This window comes from Coffea arabica, chromosome 7e (genome assembly GCF_036785885.1).
Source record: "Coffea arabica cultivar ET-39 chromosome 7e, Coffea Arabica ET-39 HiFi, whole genome shotgun sequence".
Lineage (NCBI taxonomy): Eukaryota > Viridiplantae > Streptophyta > Magnoliopsida > Gentianales > Rubiaceae > Coffea > Coffea arabica.
Genome location: NC_092323.1, coordinates 43,633,697 through 43,658,223, shown reverse-complemented (window position 1 = coordinate 43,658,223; position 24,527 = coordinate 43,633,697). Strand labels below are relative to the sequence as shown.

Genomic DNA, 24,527 nt, shown 5'->3' with positions numbered 1-24,527 from the left:
ATTATGTAATTTTTGGAGTTTTCTACTTGCCTGATTGACTTTTTACTACATATAGGGAGTTACTGAATTGAAGCTTAAAAATATCTTCCCCTATTGAGACTTTTAGACTCAAAAGCAATTTGGAAGGGAGTACGTAGTTGTGTACCAGGTTCTTAACCCTAGACGCATAGACGGATCCAGAAATTTTGATTAAGTGGACGAGCATAAGACAAAATGATCAAGTGATTTAACTTTTTGCAAATTTAGTCTGATTCGAAATTGAAGCAAGATAATACATAAAAAATAAGAACACAATGTCCATCAAAGTTAGATGTTAAGAATAAATAATGAATAAGAATAAGAAAAAGTTTCTACAAAAAAAAAGGTAATTATTTAAATAATTAATCCATAAAGATTGAAAATATAATAGAAGAGTTTCTAAAGAAAAATATAATAAAACTTGCCTTGGAAGGAATGGATTCTGTACATCATAGTTGAAAACAAGAGTTATTTTTGATACAACAGCAATTTAATTGTGTTTAGTACAACGACAGTTTGACTTTTAATGTTGATTGACCTACTTCTATTTTAATTGGTAGTTTAATTCATATATTACCTTACTGAAAAGAGTAGAGGTTGGTATATTATAGGAAAGTTACAATGAGAATGAATGCAAAGATAATGGGAAATGAAGTGATTATAATAATTTGGGTGGGCAAAGTAAGTAAATTTTGTCAAGTTACTATAAACTGATGTAATTGAAATTAGGTTTTTAAACTAGGCTTCTAGGCTATGGGGCCTCACAAGTTGTGTCTCGCACAAGTTTGTCCCCGGTGTAAATAAGTAGGAATTTGGTACCGGTGTAAATCGTTTTATATATTCAAAGGTTAGAGTTTGATGTAAATGAATTGGAATTGGGTGCAAACAAGTTGGATTCGAGGTAAATAAGGTACAGTCAACTCATTTAAATCCATTTGAATAAATGGATACGGGTATATCCAATTATCCATGTATGAGTTACTTACAATTCTTTTTATTTTTTTAAAAATTGAAAAAAATTCACTTACAATTCTAGTCAACTTGTTGACCAGCCAAATCTAAAGGTTAACACCTGCATCATACTTGGTCGAATTGAAGAGTCTGATTAGTTGAAAAACTAAAACTAATGCGCTAGGACATTTATCTCCAGAGACATAGCAGCGAACCTACGACCAAAGGAAGATGCAAGCCAACCACCAGGATAAGCACGAAATGACTTTTTCCATCTCGAACAAAATAAACAATCGTGGAACATACGAAGCCCACAAAGGATGAGTCGTTGGCCATCTTTTCTGCTGCAAAGGTTTTAAGTTTTGAACAAGGATGAAGGAATACTGGTTAATTTGCCAGCACCCTTTCTACAGTTCTCCTTACATTTATATAAATACTTTGGTGCATGCAATATTCTGAGTGATTAAAAAGGAAAAACATAAATGAAAAAAGAAGTATATGTTAAACGAAACATATGGTTCTGCAAAAAAGGAAGCATATATTAAAAAGGGAAGATGCCGATTGCCAACCATACGTAACTTGGTACTAAAACTATTGCGGACGCGCTTGTTACAAACAATTTCTTGCATTTTCCTCAAACTTCTCCAACTTTTAGCTTATTAATGTTAGAAAACTAAGAAGACATTAAGAATTTGGAAATTTTCTGTATATTCAAGAAAAAGGGACCTACAAGATATGTGCAATCTCTAATTAAAATTGAATCAAATCAAATAAAATATATCTATATATCTTAATCAAATCAAATCTATGGATTTTAATTTAATCAAATCAATTATAATGAAATCAAATATTTATAATTATGACAAGACTAGATGTGCTGAGATATGCTAAGAATTAAGAATAAAAAATGGCCCTTCCTTTTAAGTGTTAGGCACTTTTAACCCTCTTTTTTGTAGGGAAGTTCTTTTGCTGTTTCCCGCACTTTATGTTACAATCATCAGATAACATATTGGTAATTGATATTTTTCACTACTCAGACATTCTTTAGGATTTTGTCCGTAGAACGAAATTGAGTAAATTTAAATTTTTTTAAAACAGAAATTGTGGAAATTAGTCTAATTTTTTGACATTTAACTATGTGCGGTTTTAAACAAGTGTAATATCTAGTTATATTTCTTATCATGAATCAAGTCAAAGCAAAGTTATCTAATGTGTGAGCCTTATAAAAGCGAAGTGGGGAGGAATAATGTATAAGCCTAAAGAAGCAAAACAAGGAAGTTGATTTGAACTAAAACCTTTAATTTCTAGGATTTCAGTATTAATTATTATACCAAAACCTCCTTAGTAATTTATATATCAAGATGATGATTACATAGTGTAGCTATTACGCTTGATATTTTAACATATTTGCTCGATGTGGGGATGTTTGATTACTGTAGCGGTGTAGCAGCACGTGCCTGCGGCTCGTGAGTCTAGAGCCCACGAAGGTATACTTCAACTGTTTTTTTTTTTTTTTTTATCAATTTTGGATCAATCTGAGAACCAAAGCAATTCAAAATTTGAATGCATTAATCTCCTTATTATTGTTGGTGTTTGTATATCTTGCTTCAGGTCGCTGAAATCCTCAAAGATATTCCTTCTTGGTTTCGTGATTGCCGTTGCCTTGACGTACTGAGTGTGATCCCTATAGGAAATGGAGGGACCATAGAGCTCATCTATATGCAGGTTTGCCATCTTTGTGACCCCCAGAAATAGTGCTGACTTTTGAACAAAATCCTTGGCTCCCAGTGCAGTACTCTGTCTATGGTTCCAAGTTTTGGTGGGGTCATGTGTGCCAAGGCATCAATGCTGCTTCAGGTGAATTTCATCAGTTGTTTACTCGTTTTTGAAGCAACATAGATGCCTCTTCCAGTTTTCTATCATTTTCAGCTTCCTTCCTTTAAATTCATTTAATTTCCCCTCCAAGTTCCTTTTCAATATATTAGTGGTAAAGAATTCTAAATAGCTCTGGCTCTGTTTGGATTCAGACTTTTTTGAAAAATAATTTTTTCATTTACAATGTTACAGTAATATACAAATAAAAACAATTTCAAAAACACCATATCCATACAATATATCAAAAACAACTTTAAAAAAAAATACACAACTATCCATCACTCTCCACCACCACGCCCACCACCTTACTGTCACCACCCCCATACTCAAGACCCTCTCTCCTCTCTCCTCTCTCCTCTCTCTCTCTCTCCGCCCATCTTTCCTCCCTCTCTCCTTCTCCTCCTCCTTTTTTCCTTCTCCTCTCTCTCCTTCTCCTTCCTCCTTTCTTCTTTCCCTTTCCCCACCCCCAATTTCCTTCCCCTCGACTGACCGCAACCTTTCTAGTCACGATCAAATCTGATCACGACCAGAAGCTCCGACTAAGACGGTCGTGGTTAGAGTGGTGGCTAAAGTCGCAGCCACCACCCGCGAGTAGGAGAGGGGTTTGGGGTTGGGGGAAAGAGGGGAGGGCGGAGAAGGGAGAAGGGAGAGGAAAGAGGGAGGAGGAGGAGGAGGAGGAGGAGGAGGGGGAGGAAATAGAGGGGAGGATGAGAGGAAGAGAAAGAAGAGACGGGGAGGCAAAAGGAAGGGGATAGTGGTGGGTCATGTAAAATTTAAAAAAAAAAAAATATCCCAAAAATATTGTAAATTATAAAAATACTCAAAAATATATTTTAAAAATACCTCTAAAAACAATTCAAAAAAACATCTACAGTAAAAGTTTTTTATATACACAGTTACAGTAAAGTTTTTGAAAAACACCTCCAAAAACAGCTAATCCAAACAGAGTTTCTGTTGTTTCAAAATCTCCTGGGAACTAACTACGGTTTGGTATTCTAGAATGTTCCTCCTGCTTTGCTTGTTCGTGTCCCGAGGGAGCATTGATCTGAGTGGGCTGATTATGGGGTAGATGCTTATGCTGATGAAATAAAAATATAATTAGACAAATAAAATGATTGATTAAAAAGTGTGTTTGTGATACTAGCAAATAAATTTTGTTTTTGAAAATAATATCTAATCCAAACAAACGGATTTTTGTGGTTTGTCTCAGTGAAGTAAGTTCACAAGAATGGGAATGGCTTAAATTTTTCAAAATTGAATGGTCATCAGTGACAGGATGACTAAATCGTTACTGCATCAAATTTGAAAATCAGGTACCAAAGTCAGAGCTCTAAAATGTTACTACCAGCGACAACGAGAGCCCAACTGATGCCTCGACAGGTGGAGTATTAGTGCAAGCTCCATTTATATCTATCATTTTTTTTTGGTCAAGCTATACTTTGACTAGTATTAAGCCATTTGTAATGACGGAATGGGGGACTAGTATAATGCATTTGTCCATTCAATCATTGTATCCAATTCTCTTAATACTATTTTAGTGTTTCTCCACAAGTGTAGTATTTGATTTAATCTTAGGTTGGTCATTACTTGATATTACTGGTCCCATAACCAACCTCTAAGAAATTGAATCGTTAGTTGACATTTCACCTCAAGCAATACGATAAAATACATGTACTCAGGAATTAACTCAGAAAACAAGCTAGATTGAAGTGGTCATACGGCGAAACCAAAATATTCCTTCAACTGGGATTGAGTTTCTTCGTGGTTGCAGAGATGGATAGTTGTAGATCAAGTGATTCAAGTCAGAGTGGCTTGGCTCGATCTCAACTATCCATTTTAAATGACTGAAATTGAATTGTATTGCTCTATCTCAATCTCCAATCGTCCACCACTCTATATGAACTCAACCCTTTCAACTCCATTTCAATGTAAACAAAGAAAATTAAGGAAAAATTATCATTTTAGTCCCTAAACTTTTTCACTAACACCAATTTAGTCCTTAAAAGATTTTTTACATAGAATTAGTCCTTCATGTTCTTCAAATAAAGAACAGGGGTCGAAAGTAAAAAAAAAAAAAAAAAAGAAAAAGAAAAGCTATGGGACTAAATTAAAGCTGTAAGTTTTTAATAATTTCATGTTCTTCAAATGAAACAGAACGAGCCGCTGCGTTCCTAATCCTTCTTCTCCGGTTGACTTTCAAGTCTTGCAAGATTCATATTGATATAGACGCAAAGTCAAAGAAACATATGTTAGGGTGGTTATTTATATTTAACCTTTGGTGAAAATCATTAACTATCAAATCCAAAATCTATATAACAATTATTAAGAAATAAATTAACAAAAATTTTGTAGAAGCATACCTGAATTCATGTTGACAAAATAGTGCTCGAATCCCTAGAAATTTTGGGGTGGCCTTCCAGATCAACACGTATTTGCCAATCATTGAGAGAGCCCTTTAGTTTCTCTCTGGTATCTTTCTTGACGATGGGATATCAGGAAAGAGCTATTTTGTCGGCACTAGAAAATACGACAATGAGAAAATGTGTGACTTGGGGACCATAACCCTATTTATAGATAACATTCTTGTTACCCTTTGGGTCCCTATTTCAACCCATCATAGAAATAGGAAATACCCTTAAATCTCTACACATTAAAGGTCCACACCCTATTAGATACATTAAACCCAAACCATATTTGATCATTTTTATTGAATTTAATTTTATTTGACAGTTTGCAACACATAATTATTCACATATAAATCCAACGTTGGATTAAGGATCGAACAATCTCTCACTTGCACTATATGTGTAACCTTATAATTATGTTTTGCAATTAATCGTATGATCTCAACTTTATTGTCATTACCACAATGTATCTATAACCAATTCGATCAATCAATTACATCAACATAGGATCAAAGCGGCCTTTGTTATAATTTCGTAATTCAACCCATCAATGGTTACATATATTGATATAATTAAATGACATGAATCATGATATGGATGTGCAGTATAGAAATTTCATGTAATGTGATCATAACATGCCTATTTCTAACTAGTCTACATTAAATTTTCACGAGATCAAACCATACCAAAGTCAGAGTGTAAATAAATTCAAACTTTATTTATGCATAAAATATCCTTAAATCATTAATAATCGAGAAGTGTAATAAGAGCATTTAAAATTACAAACTACCACTAAAACTGTATATCATTTAATAACATGACACCCATACGAGCAGTATGCTCATGAAACATTTTGGATGGCAATCCCTTAGTAAGCGGATCCGCAACCATGGAATTTGTCCCGTTATGCTCTATCGATAATTATCCATTTTGTACTTTTTCTTAACAGTCAGGAACTTGATATCTATATGTTTAGATTTCATGGAGCTCCTGTTATTATTGGAATATAGGACTGCTGACTTATTGTCACAAAATAATTTGAGTGGTCTTTCAATACTATCCACTACACGTAATCTTGTGACAAAGTTTTGCAATCAAATTTCATTGTTGGATGCCTCATAACAAGCTATAAAGTCTGCAGCCATTAGGGGTGTACAAAGTCGAAAAATTCCAATTTACCGACCGATTTCGAATTGAATTTGAAATTTCGATAATTCAGAATAGAATTCAATAATTTTGATTTTCAATTGATTGAAATCGGGTCAAATTCGAAAATATAATTTTTGAAATTGGAATTACCGATTTCTAATTGGGGAATTCGAAATAGGAATTAGAAATCGAAAATATGATTTCGATTTCGTTTAATAATATTTATATATATAATGTAATATTTTTAACAATATATTATATATGTAATATACAATTTATATTATATAACAAAATAAGTTATTAACAATAATACTGATACATCTAACAATTAACAAAAATTACAAAACAACTTGTCAACCTCCAAAATGACAAAAAAGCAAAAGTGCAAATTGGAAAACCTAATCTGTTAACTCTTCCGCATCTTCCTCATCGTTTCTCAAGACTCAAGTCTCACCTTCCTACCTCCACCTCCACCACCAGACTCTGCCAGTCTTTAGTCGAGAGTCAAGACCCAAGAACTAGAAAGAGCTCAACTATTCTGCCTTCAGCTTTCCTACTTCCTCAGCTTTCATCTTCACTCTCTCTCTCTCTCTCTTTCTCGGTTTCATCTTCATCTTCACGCCATCTTTAAGCCCAACAGACAGTCTTCATCTTCAAGCCATCATCTTCAAGGACAAATTGAGGTACGCCGTATACGGGTGATTTTACTTAGGCTATGCTATAATTGCTATTAATCTATGTTTCTAGTTTATTTTTCTTAGGCATTTCATCAAACAGCTTCTAAGTAGGAGAGTTGGGAGGGGGGGTTTCCACATTTTGTCAGAATGATGCAAAGTCATGATTTTACTTAGCCTTCATCTTCTTTTTTCTTTTTAAATAAATAAAAAGTTGAGTTGCCCATACCACTTTTATTCTGTGTTGTGACCATTACTGCGCTTACTTGGAGAAGACTAAAACAAAAAAAAAGAAAAAAAAGAAAAGATGTTCATGTCATCAGTAACAACATAGTATCTCAAGGCTCGAAAGCATGATGCCTGTAAGCCCTTTTAAGGCCTTGAATGTTGGCATGCCTCGTGGAGCATCCTCTGCTGAAACTAGACTATCTGTTACTTTCCGTGCAGTTCGTCTTAACGATGAAACCTAAAACCTTAGCTTACTCCTGTTCTTTCTAAACAATTTTCTGCTTTCTTAGCTACGTAAATATCTGAGGTCGAAACTTTACATGTGTCTGAAATCCATCATCTTTTGTTGAGCAGTCCACTTGAATAAACAGACACACTTTGTTCCATCTTAATTCATTGTTTAGATTCTTTTCTAACTAATGTTCCATCTTAATTCATTCTTTAGGTTCTTTTCTATATGGTTTTGTCTTTTGGGCTTTTCACTATTCTATGGCATAACTTTTCCAATTAATTCAAATGGTTTCCTAGTCCGTGTGTTTACTTGTTTTTGTTCTCCCCTGCTATTGGATTCATGCTTTATGCCCTCTGCGGCTCTGCCACTGTTTCTGCCCACCTATCTGACCTTCCTAAGTGTTTGTGTTTATGTATGTGCATCATCAGCCTTTTGAGTTATTGCCATGGAAGAGTATTGGCTAATCTATTGCATATATTGGGAAACATATTTTCATTTTATTTCCATTTTCTTTTGCATACCAGTAAACATGTCCACTTTTGAGGAGAGAGAAGGTTCAAGTGATTCAATGCCATCTTCATGTCCAGTTCCTACTTCCAATAGCTGTGAAGAATTAGGCCTTGGTGTTAAGAAGAAGACAGGCGAGTACAAGAAAAGGTCACTGGCTTGGGATCATTTTCAGCCTCACTATGTCCAAGGTGTTCGTCATGGAATATGTAACTACTGTACGTAAATGATAGCTGCTGATCCGAAGTCTAATGGTACTACTCCTCTCTTATCCCATATTAAATCATGTGAAATGAATCTTGCAAATAAGTCTAAGGGGCAAGGTACATTATGCTTGGGAGAAGTTGGTACTCCTGGGGGGATGTTAAGAGTGCACTTGTTAGTTGGAAGTATGACCCTGATGCAATTAGAAAAAACATTGCTTACATGTTGATTGTTGATGAATTGTCATTCAAACATGTAGAAGGTATAGGATTTCAGCATCTCATGAGAGTTGCTTGTCCTTCTTTTAAAATTCCTTCAAGGTGGACAATTACTAGAGATTGCTATCAACTTTATTTAGATGAAAAAATTAAGTTAAAGAATATGTTAAGGCATAGTGCTGTTAGAGTTTGTCTTACCACTGATTGTTGGACATTTATTCAGCGAATAAATTATATGTGTTTGACAGCTCAATTTATTGACTGTGATTGGCGATTGAACAAAAGAATTTTGAATTTTTGTCCAATTAGTAGTCATAAAGGAAATGAAATTGGGAAGAGTATTGAGAAATGCTCATTAGAATGAGGGATTGATGATGTTTTCACAGTAACAGTTGGCAATGCTACTTCAAATGACTTGGTTGTGCAATATTTGGCTGCAAAATTGCAAAATTGGGGTAAAGCTATATTAGGGGGAAAGTGGATTCATTTAAGATGTGTAGCTCACATAATCAATTTGATTGTGATTGATGGCATAAAAAAATTTGGGGGGTCCGTTGATTCCATCCGGACAGCTGTGAGATATATTAGACAATCACATTCTCGTTTGAAAAAGTTCAAGGAATGTGCTGAAATTGAAAAAAATTGATTGTAAAAGGTTACTGAGTTTAGATGTGGCAACAAGGTGGAACTCAACCTACTTAATGTTAGACAGTGCTCATAAGTTTGAGAGGGCATTTGAGAGGTTTGAGGAGCAAGATCCATAAATGCTGCATGAGCTAGAGAAATTGCCAAACAAAAGCTGATTGGGAAAAGGCATGATTCTTAACTATATTTTTGGAGAACTTTTATGATCTCATAGTAAAGGTTTCTGGCTCCAATATGTGACATCTAATAATCTTATCAATGAGCTTAGTCACATTAATGGCATCCTAAAGGAAATGGCAGAAAGTGCTAATTCTGACTTGAGTGGAATGGCAAAAACGATGAAAGACAAGTATGATAAGTATTGGGGAAGAGTGGAAAAAATAACATGTTGATTTTCATTGCTTACATGTTTGATCCTAGGACAAAATTTGAGTATTTTGAATTCATTGCTTGTAAAATGTATGGTGATACCGAGGGTGCCATTGTGGCTCGTGTAGCCAAGGATGCAATGTATGAATTGTTTGATGAGTACAAGAGACTCAATACTCCTACTGGATCAACTACTATTTCTCAATCCTCTACTTCTTCACTTTCTAGTGGATCTGAAAATAGCATCTCTTCTTTTGATGGAGAAGTCTCCAAAAAAATAAATGATAGATACAGAATTGAGTTCAAGAAAAGGAAAGTTGAACTTGGAGGAAAGAATGCTAAATCTGAACTTGACAAATATTTGAGTGAGGATTGTGAGAATGAGGATCCCCAGTTCGATCTCTTGAATTGGTGGAAAGGTAATAGTCTTCGATTGCCAATACTTTCGCAAATGGCTCGTGATGTGTTGGCTGTCCCGGTCTCTACAGTTGCTTCTGAATCTGCCTTTAGTACGGAGGACGTGCTCTTGACCCATTCAGAAGTTCTTTAACTCCAAGAATTGTGCTAGCCTTGATTTGTGCTTAAGACTAGTTTCGGGCATCGAACAAGGAGTTAAATGTAGAAGAAAAATTGGAGGATCTTGAGAAATTTGAATATGGTAAATTATCTTCTTTCTTATTTACAAACTTGAAATATTTTTTCTATTCATAAATGCAATTAAGCTACTTCATTCTTTTTTTCTTTCTTGAATAATAGGTTTGATCAAAGGAGGTGCAGAAGCCACAATTGTTGATGTTTGAATTCTCTAATGGTGATTTGGAGTACAAAAATTGAAGTTTGAGTAGTCAAGCCTATCCCTCAATCCCTCGGAAGTTGCAAATTGAAATGTTATTTTACATTTATGATTTGTTGTCTTATTCAGTTATTTGTGTGAAATTTGGAGACTTTAATGCTTCACTGAGTACTGATACTCTACGCCATGTATGAATAAGATTTGAAAGGGATGTATGGTGGCATAACGCCATTGCCAATCCATAGATCTGGACACTTCAAACAAAGTTGTTTAATTCGTAAGGCATCATATGTGCAATTATTGCGTACATTTGTATTATTTGATATTTGATATTTGTAACGAGTGGGTGTTGCAGTATGGTGATGTTTTGTAGAAGTTAACAGACTTGTGAGAAGTCGTTAAACAAGAAAAAAAAGGAAAATAGGCTTTTGAATTCGGTGATTCTGAATCGAATTCGAAATCGGAATTGAATTTGGTCCGGAAAATCCATGTCAAAATTTCAAAAAATTTCGATTTCAAACTTTCGATTTACCGATTTCAATTTCGTTGCACACCCCTAGCATCCATAGTAGAATATGTTATGAAGGATTGTTTAGCACTCTTCCTAGATATGGCACCTCCAGCCAACAAGTAGATATAATCTGACATTGATTTCATAGTATCTTGGCATCCAACATAATCAGAATTAGTATATCCAATGATCTCTAACTCATCTGACCTCCGATACGAGCATGTAATCTTTTATTTTCTATAAATATCGCAAGACTAGTTTGGTTGTTTTTCAATGATCTAATCTACACAACGGATCCTCTATACCACACCCTGTCTCACATCCTATCCCACTCCTTCTAATCTTGCCAAGTGTCCCTTTATAAACCAAATCCTGAAACAACCCAACTCGGATCATATTTAATTAGTTAACCGATTAATCAGGCAGAAAAACTTAATCTCTATAACCAGTTATCAATTAAAATAAAAACCCAATCACAAAATTAGAGATTAAACAAGGGAAAAAAATCATCGGAAACCCTGAGTCGTCATCTCCTCCACCGTACCCTTCGAAACAAAAGAATCAAATATCACTCCTTCTCAAAAGATTAAGTTTTTCGGGTGAAACTCATCATCTTATCAGTGTGTTTCGGGAAGGGCAATTGAATGACGCCACCACCTGTGAATTGAGAAATCCAAATTCATGATGATTCTCTGCTTCTTCATTGAATAATAAGTACCCATATTTTCCAGTAAATCGTTGAGAAAATAAAAAGGATCCATGAAATTAAGAACTATCTTGGACGCAGCAGGCCAGAGATTAACACTTTCAACATCTGGAAAATGCCAATGCATAAGAAAATCACCACTCCAAAACCGATTCTGCTAAACGAAAGCTAATCTTCAACTGAACAGTGGGAGTAGGTGAATAATTGCTCCCACAGAACTTATGATATATACAATCATCTACTAAATTCATCTCAAAATCAAATGAGATGATCATTTGATGAAATTTAAAATACCATTGTCGAGATGCTTGTTTGATCTCATAGATAAATTTTTTAAATTTGTAAATCATATTCTTTGGATCTCCTGATACAAAATTTTTTGGTTGCACCATATAGATCGTCTCATCAATGTCACCATTGAGAAATGTTGTCTTTACATCCATTTGATGTAACTCAAGATCGAAATGTGCCACTAATGTCATGACAATTCTAAAAGAGTCATTTGAAGAGACCGGAGAGAAGGTTTCTTTATAGTCGATACTTCATTTTTGTGTAAATCCCTTGGTGACAAGACGAGTTTTGTATCTTTTCACATTACCTTTCGAATCCCTTTTGATTTTAAATATCCATTTACAATCGATGAGTTTTGCTCCTTCTAGCAATGGGACAAGATCCCAAATATCACTGTCTTTCATGGATTTAATCTCCTCATTCATGACATTGATCCACTTTTAAAAATTTGAACTTTTCATGGTTTGACGGAAGTTGATTGGATCATCTTCCATCAATCCAGTGTCATCCTCATCTTTTTAGAGAAAAATAATGTAATCATCTAGCACTACACTTCTCCTTTCTCTAGTAGATCTTCTTAACGGCACTGATTTTTGGAGAGGGAAAGTTTGTTTTTCTATAATAGTTTATTTTTTGACATTATTTTGATTTGTCATGCCATGATTAAGTTCAGAAATAAGATCCTGAACAAGATCAATGACATCTGTGGGAATATTAATATATTTCTCTTTAAAGACAATGTCCTTTACTGTATTTCCTCCTCCGGTATTTCTTGTCTCAAAAATTAATTTTGTCGTGGGATCATAAAATTTGTAACCCCTGAATCTTTCAGAGTATCCAATAAAATAACAACTAACTATTTTTTAATCTAGTTTCTTTTCATTTGGCCTGTAAGGTCTTGTCTCAGCTGAACACTCCAAACATGTAGATGCTTCAAACTAGATTTTTTCCCTATCCAAAACTAATAAGGGGTTTTGATAGTGGTTTTAGTTGAAACTCTGTTAATAATATATGCTACAATCTTAAGTGCTTCTCCTTGGAATGACTCTGGTTAGGTAAAATGATCATACTCCTTACCATGTTTTTAAGCGTTCTATTTCGTCTTTCAATTACACCATTCATAGTGGGTCATCCCGGCATAGTATACTGTGGGACGATACCACATTCTTTTAGATATTTAGTAAATGATCTTGAACGTTGTTCACCTGAACCAACATAACTACCATAGTACTCACCACCACGGTCAGATCTAACACTTTTAATTCTTTTGTTGAGTTGATTCTCAACTTCAAGCTTAAAATTTTTTAATACGTCCAGTGAGTGTGACTTTTCTAAAATGAGATATATTTAGTCATATCTTGAAAAATCGTCTATGAACGTTATAAAATATTATTGACAATTCCAAACATATGTAGGAAATGACCCACAAATATATGTATGTATAAGTTCTAAGATGTTTAAGGGCCTATTGGATTCAAATCTCCTTTTATTAGTTTGTTTTCCCTTTATACAGTTAATACAATCATTAAAATCTGTAAAATTCAAGGGGTCGAGAATTTCATTTGACACAAGTCATTCCATTCTCCGTTTAGAGATATGTTCCAATCTTTTGTGTCATAATGTAGCCGAATTTTCGTTGGTTAATTTTCTCTTTACTCCTTTGATATTGAAATGCAGAGATTCATTAAATGAAACAATTGTATCAATTAAATATAGATTCTCGTAGTCCCTTAAAACCCCGAAACCAACCAATTTTGAATCATGAAACAATTTAAACTTTCCATTTTCAAATAAAAAAATTACCAAATTTATACAAAGCAAAAATAGAAATCAAATTTCGTCGAAAAAACAGTACAACAAATATCTCATTGAGATCCAAATAAAATCCGGTCTTTAACAATAATCTAAAAATTCCTATTGTCTCAACTTGAACTATTTTGCCATCGCCCATGTAGATATATCTTTCATTATTATTAGGCTTTTGATAATTCAGGCAACCCTGCATAGACACACTGATGTGAGTTGTTGCAACAGAATCTAATTACCATATGTGTCTAGGTACCGAAGTTAAATTAACCTCAGAACAAACCAAATTAAGAAGCATATATTCCTTAATACACCAAGCATGATAGTTGGTGCAATGTTTTTTTTTATGCCCTTCAGTTCCACAGAAGAAACAACTATTCTTTTCCTGATCAACTGATTTCTTTTGTTGTTTCTTTTGTGGCGCTGTACCTGCAGTTCCTTTTTTCCTTTTTTCTCTTAAGTAGTTGACACCAGATGGACACTTTCTGTCTGATCTTGCTTCAACCTTTCCTCTTCCTCTACACAGTGTGAGATGAGTTCATTTAGAGACCAACTCTTCTTTTGACAGTTGTAACTCACCTTAAACTGTCTAATCTGTGTAGGAAGAGATATTAAAATCAAATGCACTAGTAACTCTTTAGAGAGTGTCAATTTAAGTGTATTTAATTTTGAAGTAAGATGAGACATTTCCATAATATACTCTTTGATATTACCTTTACCACTAAATTTCATTAAAATTAGGTGTGTCAAGAGCGTACTAATTTCAGTCTTATCGTTCTTGACAAACTTTTTTCAATATCCTGAAGGAACTCTTTAGTGGTTACTGTCATTTCTGACATTGTTCCTCTGAATGCTTCTGGAACGGCCTTTTTAATGGTCATCAAACAGAAGCGATTCGATCTCTCCCATCTTTCATTATTTCTCTTTTCATTAAAGGTACTCTGATCTGTAAGAGGTGGGAGAGAATCATCCCTTAACGCAAGGTCGAGATCCATTACTCCAAGTACTATTAAGAGAACTTGAAGTTTGTGCCATTCAACATAGGAATATTATTGATTTTGGTAGTAAAATTTGTAAGATCATTTGCAACTAAACAGAAAATATAAAATAATTAAAACTATGCTCATATAAATCAAATAATAATAAATTCAGATAATGGTACCCCTATCTCAAGATACCGATGTTCCATTAATATTTTATCTTTGGACAAAAATATTAATTTCTAAGTGATATCTTGATGCAGTAATAAACGGTGATAATAATAACATGTCAAACAATAAATTTTCTTTAGGCCAATTTATAATTCATATATAAAAAATAATAATCATCACGTATTTATTACCACAAGTGCACATGTAATTTTATTAAATATTGACATTCTTTGGGCCGATCAATATTCATAAAATTACAAGTACCCAACTAGTTATATTTTAGAACAAATCAATTTCCATAATAGAAGTCACTTTGGTAGCATATTATTTCAATTAATTTATTCCAAAATATATATAATTATACCAATATTCAAATTTAAATTATCCAAATTCCATAAAAATTTTAATCAAAGTTAACTTTGGTCAACTCTGATCAAAACGTAGTCAAATATGGTCAAATCAACCAAATTGGATCAAGACTTATTGGACCCAAAATCCATATCCATAACTTGACCCAAATTTATTATTTAAACCCTAAGAATTTCTTGAAGTCCATAATGCCTTATAAGACTATATATTTAGTGGGCCTAACATATGGATTTTATAAGGCTTAATGTCTTATTAACTTTATTAGGTTTCACTTAAATTAAAGAAACCCTAATTTCCTTAATATTATTTTTCAAACAAGAAAACAAGTCAAAGAATTTAAGTAATAATCAAATTAATTTTATGGACAGAACTTTGAAACTCAGAATATTTTTTTTTTTTGTCAATTTTAATCCTTAAGAGTGGGGAAATGGACGAACGACTTCCCAAAGCCAGAAACCAAGTAGGTCCTACGTATCATCACTTGTGCCACCAATTAGTGAACATAAATTGAAAACCGTATTAAGACTTATGTAATCAAAAGCATTGAGTTATTTGGAGTGATTTAACCGAAGACAAAAAAAATACATGAATGGCATCAGAATCCCAATTCATGCCTATTGACTTTTGCAGTTAGTTATAGATTCAATACATGAACATTTTCGGCCAAGGCCATACATGACTTACGTGAGCACTCATAAGCATAAAAGCTGTATAAAGACTCGTCCACCATGGAAGCGGAACTCACAAATTCATTTTTTTATTGCATATGAGTCAGAGTGGTGCCATGCAAACAAAAACATAATTTACCATAGTTCTGAATGTAATGCGGCAGAAGCAACCAAAATCATACACATATATGATCAAAACAATGAATCAACAAGACTTGAACACATAACAATCATATATTTAATAAAATCATGAGTCCACAGCCAGCAGCCATGAAAACAGAACCAATAGTAAAACAAAATTATTTCCTAATAATCAATCATATGGGCTCTAATACCACTTGTTAGGGTGGTTATTTATATTTAACCTTTGGTGAAAATCATCACCTATCAAACCCAAAATCTATATGGCGATTATTAAGAAATAAATTAACAGAAAATTTGCGAAAACATACTAGAATTCATGTTAACAAACTGGTGCTCGAATCTCTAGAAATTTTGGGGTGACCTTCCAAATCAACATGTATTTGTCAATGCTTGAGAGAACCCTTTAGTTTTGCTCTTGTATTTTTCCTGATGATGGGATATAAGAAAAGAGCTATTTTGTCGGCACTAGAAAATACGACAATGAGAAAATGTGTGACTTGGGGACCATAACCCTATTTATAGATAACATTCCTGCTACCCTTTAGATCTCTATTTTAACCCATCATAGAAATAGGAAAAACCTTTAAATCTCTACACATTAAAGGCCCACACCCTATTAGATATATTAAGTCCAAACCATATTTGATCACTTTAATTAGATTTAATCTTATTTGACAGTTTGTAACATATAATTATTCACATATAAATCCAACGTTGGATTAAGGATCCAACAACATATACGGTTCCCATTGAGAAAAATAAAAAAAAGGAGAAAAAGGGAAAAGAGAGAAAAAAAAATAGAAACGAAGGAAAAAATGCTTGTTTGCCAACGGTGGTAAAGACAGCTATGGGCATCGGTTCCCTACTCACAACATACAGATCTTACCAAATAATCTCCAACTCTCCATAAAAATCAATCAACAATACTTTTTCATGTAGTTCAGGTATTTTATCGAACACAAGAGTGGCAGAAAGAAAGGTAGATTTTGCCCGTCAAATTGTAGTAAACTGAACCCAAAATGTTTCCAATTTAAATGATTACAAATCAACCATATTTAGCACAGCCGATTTTCCAAAAATAAATGGAATTAAATCACTAAAAAATTAACTGATCGTCGGAATGCCCCTGGTTTTAAGAAAAGCTAACTAAATATTTGGGAGCATAGCAATCAACATCTGAAATGTCACTCAGAAGCAAATTCGTGAAAAAAAAGTTATATTGACATCACACTAGTCAGGTGTAAAATACCATACCATTGATGTCCGCAGATACCTTAGTATATACAAACTATTTATTCTAACAAAATTTTCTCGTTTCCTCGCTTCAGCCTCTCATGTCACCACCTCCGCAAGGCATGCCTTGTATACAGGACTGATCTCAAGCACCACCCTCGAATGCTCAAATTGGTAACTCTACCACATCAAAGTCTTTTCTTGTCAACATTTTAGAAAGATTTTCTCAAAGATGTGTGACTGATAGTGAAGTTGGGTGCAAGGGATGAGGATGACGACACTTCCTATACTCTTTTGCTAATTTATGTTTGTTGTTATCCTTAATTTAAGTGATGATGAATGTTTACTTTCCCAATTTAATGAAATTTTGTGCTTTCCTCCCCAATTTAACCTCTATCGTCTCATTAAAAGGATCCTCGCATGAATTGCCTATAATTAGCCTCTAGTGGTCGTTTGTCTAGTTGAAACAAAAAGATGTTTAGGGCGACGCTGTTGTAGAGATCCTTAATTAGCAAAAAAAATTTAGTTGAAGGACTAATTCTGCAAAAAAAAAAATCTTTCAAGGACTAAATTGGTGTTAATAAAAAAGTTTAGAAACTAAAATGGCAATTTTTCCACAAATTAAATCCAAAAGAGCATCCACATGGAGATCATGACTTATTAGTAATGTTTTAAAACTCGGACCGTTAATTGAACCGGTGAGGTGTTCAGGTCAAGATTAACCGGTCGGACCGATTCAACTCTGGTTTAATGATTTTTTTAAAATAATTTATAAATATATATATGCACAAAATAAGACATGCAATGGACTCATTTAAAACTTTATATGATAAAAAGTTCAATATTTTTGAATAACTTGGATTTTCAAAAATAAAAGTTTTTAAATTATAAGTTGAAACAAATAAATTTCATCTCAATCTCAATTATATTTACCAAAAAATAATCTTACATTCAATACAAAATATACCACAATATTTTAAAATTATACAAAATTCACGTCTATGGGAATTTAGATATTGTGAGTTTAAATTTTAATTTACATTTTTGGGATTTAGAAATTGTAATTAAAAAAAAAGGAGTTTGGAGTTTAAAGGAAGTCAAGAGAATTGAAAATAGAAATGCAAAGTTGATAAGAAACAAAAAATGAGATAAAAGTGAGTGGTTGTGGCATTTAATAATTAGTCTTTAGAGTTTAAGAAAAATAATTCTTTTTTTAATTTTTTTTTCAATTTAATGGACAAAAATAAAATTAAAAGATGGAAGAAAATATCAATAAATTAACTAAAGAAGTTTGATTAAAAAGGGAGTGACAAAAGAAAAGAGGAGAGAGAGAGAGAGAGAGAGAGAGAGAGTTGAAGATTAGAAAGAACGAGTCATAAGAGAATGCGATTTTGTAGAGAAAACGGAGAAAAGAAAGATAGAAGTTTGTTTTATATAAATAAGTTATCATAAAAAAACTCATAGGATGCGATGGTACATTTGTTGTTACATTGGTCTTTTATCACAAAGATCCTAAGTTTGATCCTTGGTAGCTGTGTTTTGCAAAACTTAAAAAAATATAAAGAGTAAAGTTAAACAATCGAAAACCATCGATTCGACCTGGTTCACCGGTTCTGACGGGTTTGATCGGTTTTGACCGATTTTTTGACAAAGTCAACTGTAGTAGAGTATCGGACCAGTATCATGGCCGATTAGCAGTTCAACCAATCGAACCGGCCGGTCCAATCCGATTTTCAAAACATTGCTTATTAGATATCTCCGCTCTTAAATTGAGGTTAGTGTAGCCGTCAATAGGCTAAAATAATTCAAGCTTGACCGTAAAACTAAGAGTTGCACTATTTGACTAAAATAATTCAAGCTTGACCCTAAAACTAGGAATTGCACCTTTTGAATATCGAGAAGTCAGAGCTTCAAGGCATAACTAAGTAGTGCCTTGGAGCAGGAATTGTGATCCATCAGGCATCAAGCAATCTCCATTTGGTGGAGCACACAGTGTTTACCGTCTTTCCATGGAGCCGGTGGTACTCCGACATCCCCAGTTCATAGCCATTCTGATTGTCTCAAGCATTTTGTGTCAAACTGCAATCGGCACTGCAGCCAAGAATCCATATGTACGTTGACTTTCCCTTCTACTTTTCTTATTTTTCGAGTACCTAGCTATGGGGCAGAAACACACACACGCACATATGTATACACACATGTATATGCACTACGACACTTCATCCAATTCATTATGTTTGATTGGAATGATACAAGAAAGTTTATCTTGGTCTAGACCAACTACTAGGCAAGCAGCAAACTCCTAGTAGTTAGTTTTTGACTAATGAAAATGATCCAGATAAAATCTTGAAACTTGTTATCTCACATTCTATGCAATTCAAATAAAGATATAGGGTACTCGTGTATTCAATTGGCACTGTTAGATTGGTCAAATACGAACTGTTGGGTCTGCCAAGTAATGGTCCATACTGGAAAAAAATTTGTCTACATATACAGCAATTTTTACATGTTGGCTTAGTTGAATAAATCAACTAATCGTTTATTGCAATTAATTTCCGTAGAGATACCATACCAACAAGCCTTCACGACCAGGGAATTGGCTAAACCATGGAGGAGACATATACAACCGCAGATATGCCTCTAGTGAATCCAAAATCAGCCCTTCAACCGCATCTAAACTGGGGCTAAAATGGAAGTTCAACGCAGCGGGATTTGTAACAGGAACGCCCGCTGTATATGATGGGATTGTATATTTCACAAGCTGGAATGGATATGTGCACGCGGTAAAAGCCTGCGATGGCTCTCTGGTGTGGAAACAAAATGTTGAACAACTCACCGGTCTCACTGTCCCGGTCTTGAACTCAACAATATCCAGATCAACTCCGACCATCATCACGGATCAGGATATGATAATTCTGGGAATCACAGGGCCAGCTTATGCCGTTGCCGTTAAGCGGAGCAGTGGCAGCCTAATATGGTCAACTCAGCTGGATGGCCATCCCTTTGCCATCATCACCATGTCTGGGACCTATTATGATGGGTAAGCACTACCCACCACAACTCTTGCTTGAGCCTTTTTTTGACTTGAGAAAATATAGAGCTTTGAATACTAGAAGAAAAGCACTTTTGTAACTAATTTTCTTCTGTACCCTTTATGAAATAATAACAAGATTCCCTCAAAATATACTACACAAATTGATAGGCCACGCAATCAAACATGAACTTGGCTGTCCATTGGAATAACTTTCATATATAGTAGTGATACTTTATTAATATAAGTTAATGGGGTCAGTACATTCACACGTCCAGATGAAGCAAGGAAGAGAATGAAATGTTCATCCCCACACGTTACTGTGCATAATAAGTTAAGTTCCAAAAAAATCTCAAAAACTAGGACGGAGGGAGAAAGAGTGTCTGTATGTGTGTCTATATATATAGTTAACACATCTAAATTTTCCTAATTTATACATACTAATAAATTATTATTCTTCCTTGCATTTATCACTTTTCCTAATTAATCTTTTTTTTTTCAAAATCTAATACATGAAGTACATTATTAGTATCCAATGAGCACCTGTTAGACAGATCCTATTTACAAAGAGAGAGAGAGAGAGAGAGAGAGAGAGAGAGCTTTTAATACTAGAAATAGAATTTATACCTAACAAGATTTAGCGAAAACCTAATTTTGTGGTTGTTTTATATATATATATATATATATATATATATATATATATATATATATATATATATATATATATCTTGAATACTAGAAGAATAGCGCTTTTACATAACAAGAGTGGGTGGACACCTAAGTCGTTTTATTTCTATCTTTTCTTCTATTCCCAATTGTTTTCTGCGCATAAATTAACTGATAGAGTGCATTGTTCAATCAATTCTTGCAAATGTTTCCTTGAGTACATTTTAGTGAATAATCTTTACTGTTTCACCTCGTGTCTTCATTGTGTATGGTTACTCTATTTTTTCATGAATTATGTGAAATTTATTTATTTATATATCTATTTAGGGTAGGAGTCCTGTGAAATTTACTTTATGAAAAGGGGAAAAAAATCATGTGTCATCTATCTGGACAAAGATCTGGGAGGTAAAAATGAAAATTTGAATGGTATAGGTATATGGTTCGATTTTCTGATGCTTAAAAAATATTTAGTGTTGATGATAGATAAGAAAAGAAATCATATTTAGTGATACATGTTTTCTAATTCTGTGGGAAAGTCTAGTTGAGTGAATTCGAGAAGGATAAATTTGTTGTTAATTAAAGTCGTATGTTCAAATGTCATACATTTCCTCATTATTAAAAACTATAAAGAAGTTTAGATAAGACTAACCTTTCAAAACGCCATATTAAATACGGAATATAATTTGAAAAGTATTAGGAACTGGTCTTCCTGGACCCAGTAAAAAGTCAATGATGCATGGCTTTATAACTCAAACTTATATATATATATATATGTATATATACAGAGTTAACTGTAATAAGGTTAGACTCAAGGAATAGCCCTTGAATAACTATTTGCTTACATGATCTACTTTGCATTTCTATAAAACAGAAGAAGACTAAAGACATTTGACATCCAAATATGGACAAAAGTATTCTAGGAGGAGAAATATGCATGATGGGTGTTTACGATGACAAAAAAAAAAGGTTATAAAACAAGAGAAAATTTTTTTTTTGGTTTTATTCCTAGTTGTGAATCTAAAAATAATCATGGAGAATGAGCTAATAGGCCACAGCACACTCAGCATCGGGCCTCACCAATTAATTTCATACCTTTCAAGAAAAACTAATTTAATTAGAATTACAAGTTGCAGCCCAGCCCAAAGCACAAAAAGTTCTCATACAATTTGAGTGGTCCTCTAGATAGAGGTGTAGTTTCATCTAGATAGGGGTGTACTCTCAAATTTGACTTGAATTCGAAATTGACCGAGTTTCAATCAACTTTGATCTCGAGTAACTCGATAAGATATTGGAGTCAAGTACAAGTAAAAAAACCACATCTCGAGTACTCGTTAAGATTTATCGAATAATGTATATATATATATATATTAATCAATGCAAAATTATATTTATAGGTAAGAAAGTTATAGAATTTATCAAAAAATTAAGCTTGTGAGCTCGATTGAGTTTGATTAGCTGATATTCAAGTATGATAAAATAAGTTCAAACTCAAGGTTGATTTGTAACAAGTTTACTCGAGTAATGACTCGACTTGATAGCAATCCTAGTTCTAGTATTGGAGTAAAGTATTTTGCAGGATTTTTCTTTGATATTATTTTTGTTCATTATATATAAGAAAAAACTTATTTTTAATTTTTTTTTTTGTTGATCATAGGAAAACAACTTAGAGTTGCTATGGGTTTGATGCAGATAAGATTATATTTTAAATGACTGGATTACACTAAGATTACTTTATTGTAAGAGTTAATTTTGGTTATGTACAACTTAATATGTGAATACAAACATGTCTATAATGCTACACTAAAACTTGAAAGAAATACAACGGCCACAATAACTGCATCACAAGCCAACGGCATCTACTCCAAACCCAATTTATTATAAAAGTAGTACTCAGTACTGAATTTTAGCCTTTCTGTTGTTGGTAGAGGTTTCTACGTAGGAGTATCTTCAGTAGAAGAAACTGCTACGATTGAGGAATGCTGCACATTTCGTGGTAGCCTCATCAAGTTAGATGCTCGAAGTGGCAGGATCTTATGGAAGACCTTCACCTTGCCAGACAATCATGGGAACCGTGGAGAATATGCAGGAGCAGCCGTATGGGGGAGCAGTCCATCAATTGACGCTCCAAGAAATCATGTATACATGGCAACTGGAAATCTGTACTCAGCTCCTCAACGTATCAGAAAATGTCAAGAAAGATTAAATAATCAGACTAATCCGACCAATCCTAATGAGTGCATTGAGCCTGATAACCATTCAAATTCCATAATGGCACTAGACATGGACACTGGCAAAATCCAGTGGTACAAGCAGCTTGGAGGTTACGATGTCTGGTTCGCGGCTTGTTCAAATTTGTCAACCCCTAATTGCCCTCCCGGACCAAACCCGGATGCCGATTTTGGGGAGGAACCAATGATGCTAAGTATCAAAGTTAATGGTACCAAACGAGATATCGTTGTGGCTGTCCAAAAAAGCGGATTTGCATGGGCTCTGGATCGCGATAATGGGAACATTATTTGGTTTACCGTAAGTTAACTTCACTCTAAATGTCATCATCATTCCATTTGCATATTATTTTAGTCTAGTTATTAATTTTGGTACGATAGCCAGTCTGATTAACTTGCCAATGGATGGATGGATGGATGATGCAGGAAGCGGGTCCTGGTGGTGGTCTCGGGGGAGGTACTTGGGGTGCAGCAACGGATACAAAGAGGATCTACACAAACATTGCCAACAGCAACCAATTGAACTTCACTCTTCTGCCATCACAGAAAGTCACGAATGGTGGAGGCTGGGTGGCGATGGACCCTCCAACTGGTAAAATTCTGTGGTCGACCGCTGATCCAAAGGATTCTATGGCTAATCCTGTGACTATTGCCAATGGTGTCCTTTTTGGCGGCTCAACATATTCAACAGGACCCGTCTATGCCATCGATGCCGAAAATGGCAACATACTTTGGTCATACGAGACTGGAGCCTCCGTCTATGGTGGCATGTCTGTAAGCGATGGATGCATGTATGTCGGGCATGGATACGTAGCTCCACTCTATACTGCTGGAACCCATCTCTTCGCTTTCTGTGTACAGATTTCTTGAGTCTCTTCCATACACTTGGCATTCTTGGCCTTGCAATTTCCATGTTTGCCACGGTTGAAGCTAACATGGTTCAGTTATGTATCCTACATACTTTAACTCTTACAGCTGATCGTGTCATGTGAGGAAAGGTGGCTTGTTATGTGAAGTCAGTATAATAATAAATCACGAGAAGTTTATATCGCTATTGTAATTAATTAATTATTGTTACTAGGAAAATACACGTGCGTTGCACCTGTTTTGATATTTCTAAAACGTGTCTTACTTTTATTTGTTTATATTGCAGGCAAAAGGTTAACAAAAAGTAAACAACAACAACTCATTTTATAATTTAGCTTTTTTCCTAAACCATTGCTGAATCTAATCGTATGAATGTGCAAAAAATCATGTTCTAATGATTAGTCATCATGTGCAAACAAACTACACGCATCTACAGTTATTATCATTGATAAACTATTTTGAGAGACAAGTTATATTCAGTTCAGTTTTGTGTTTCACTTTTTCTATTTGAATATTAATTTCTCATATTAATTCAATTTGTAGCATTGATTTCTGTTGAGAAGGTGCTATGCATTGCACCTATTCTTCTAA

General features: G+C 34.1%; 1 protein-coding gene across 1 annotated transcript; it reads left to right on the top strand.

Annotated features, from left to right (window-relative positions):
- Positions 1-19,017: 19,017 nt before the first annotated feature.
- Positions 19,018-24,133, top strand: LOC113702477 (uncharacterized). The gene is made up of 4 exons (XM_027223710.2): positions 19,018-19,258; positions 19,709-20,187; positions 22,770-23,370; positions 23,496-24,133. The coding sequence occupies exons 1-4, from the start codon at positions 19,157-19,159 to the stop codon at positions 23,937-23,939; spliced, it is 1,626 nt and encodes a 541-aa protein (XP_027079511.1). The 5' UTR covers positions 19,018-19,156; the 3' UTR covers positions 23,940-24,133.
- The last annotated feature ends 394 nt before the right edge of the window (positions 24,134-24,527 follow it).

What these genes read in the sequence shown, in the direction of transcription:
- LOC113702477 (XM_027223710.2), top strand. Translation starts at nt 19,157, where the DNA reads ATGGAGCCGGTGGTACTCCGACATCCCCAGTTCATAGCCATTCTGATT. An exon ending in TCTGGGACCTATTATGATGG is followed by an intron (nt 20,188 to 22,769) that starts GTAAGCACTACC and finishes TGTTGTTGGTAG; the next exon opens with AGGTTTCTACGTAGGAGTAT. An exon ending in GGAACATTATTTGGTTTACC is followed by an intron (nt 23,371 to 23,495) that starts GTAAGTTAACTT and finishes TGGATGATGCAG; the next exon opens with GAAGCGGGTCCTGGTGGTGG.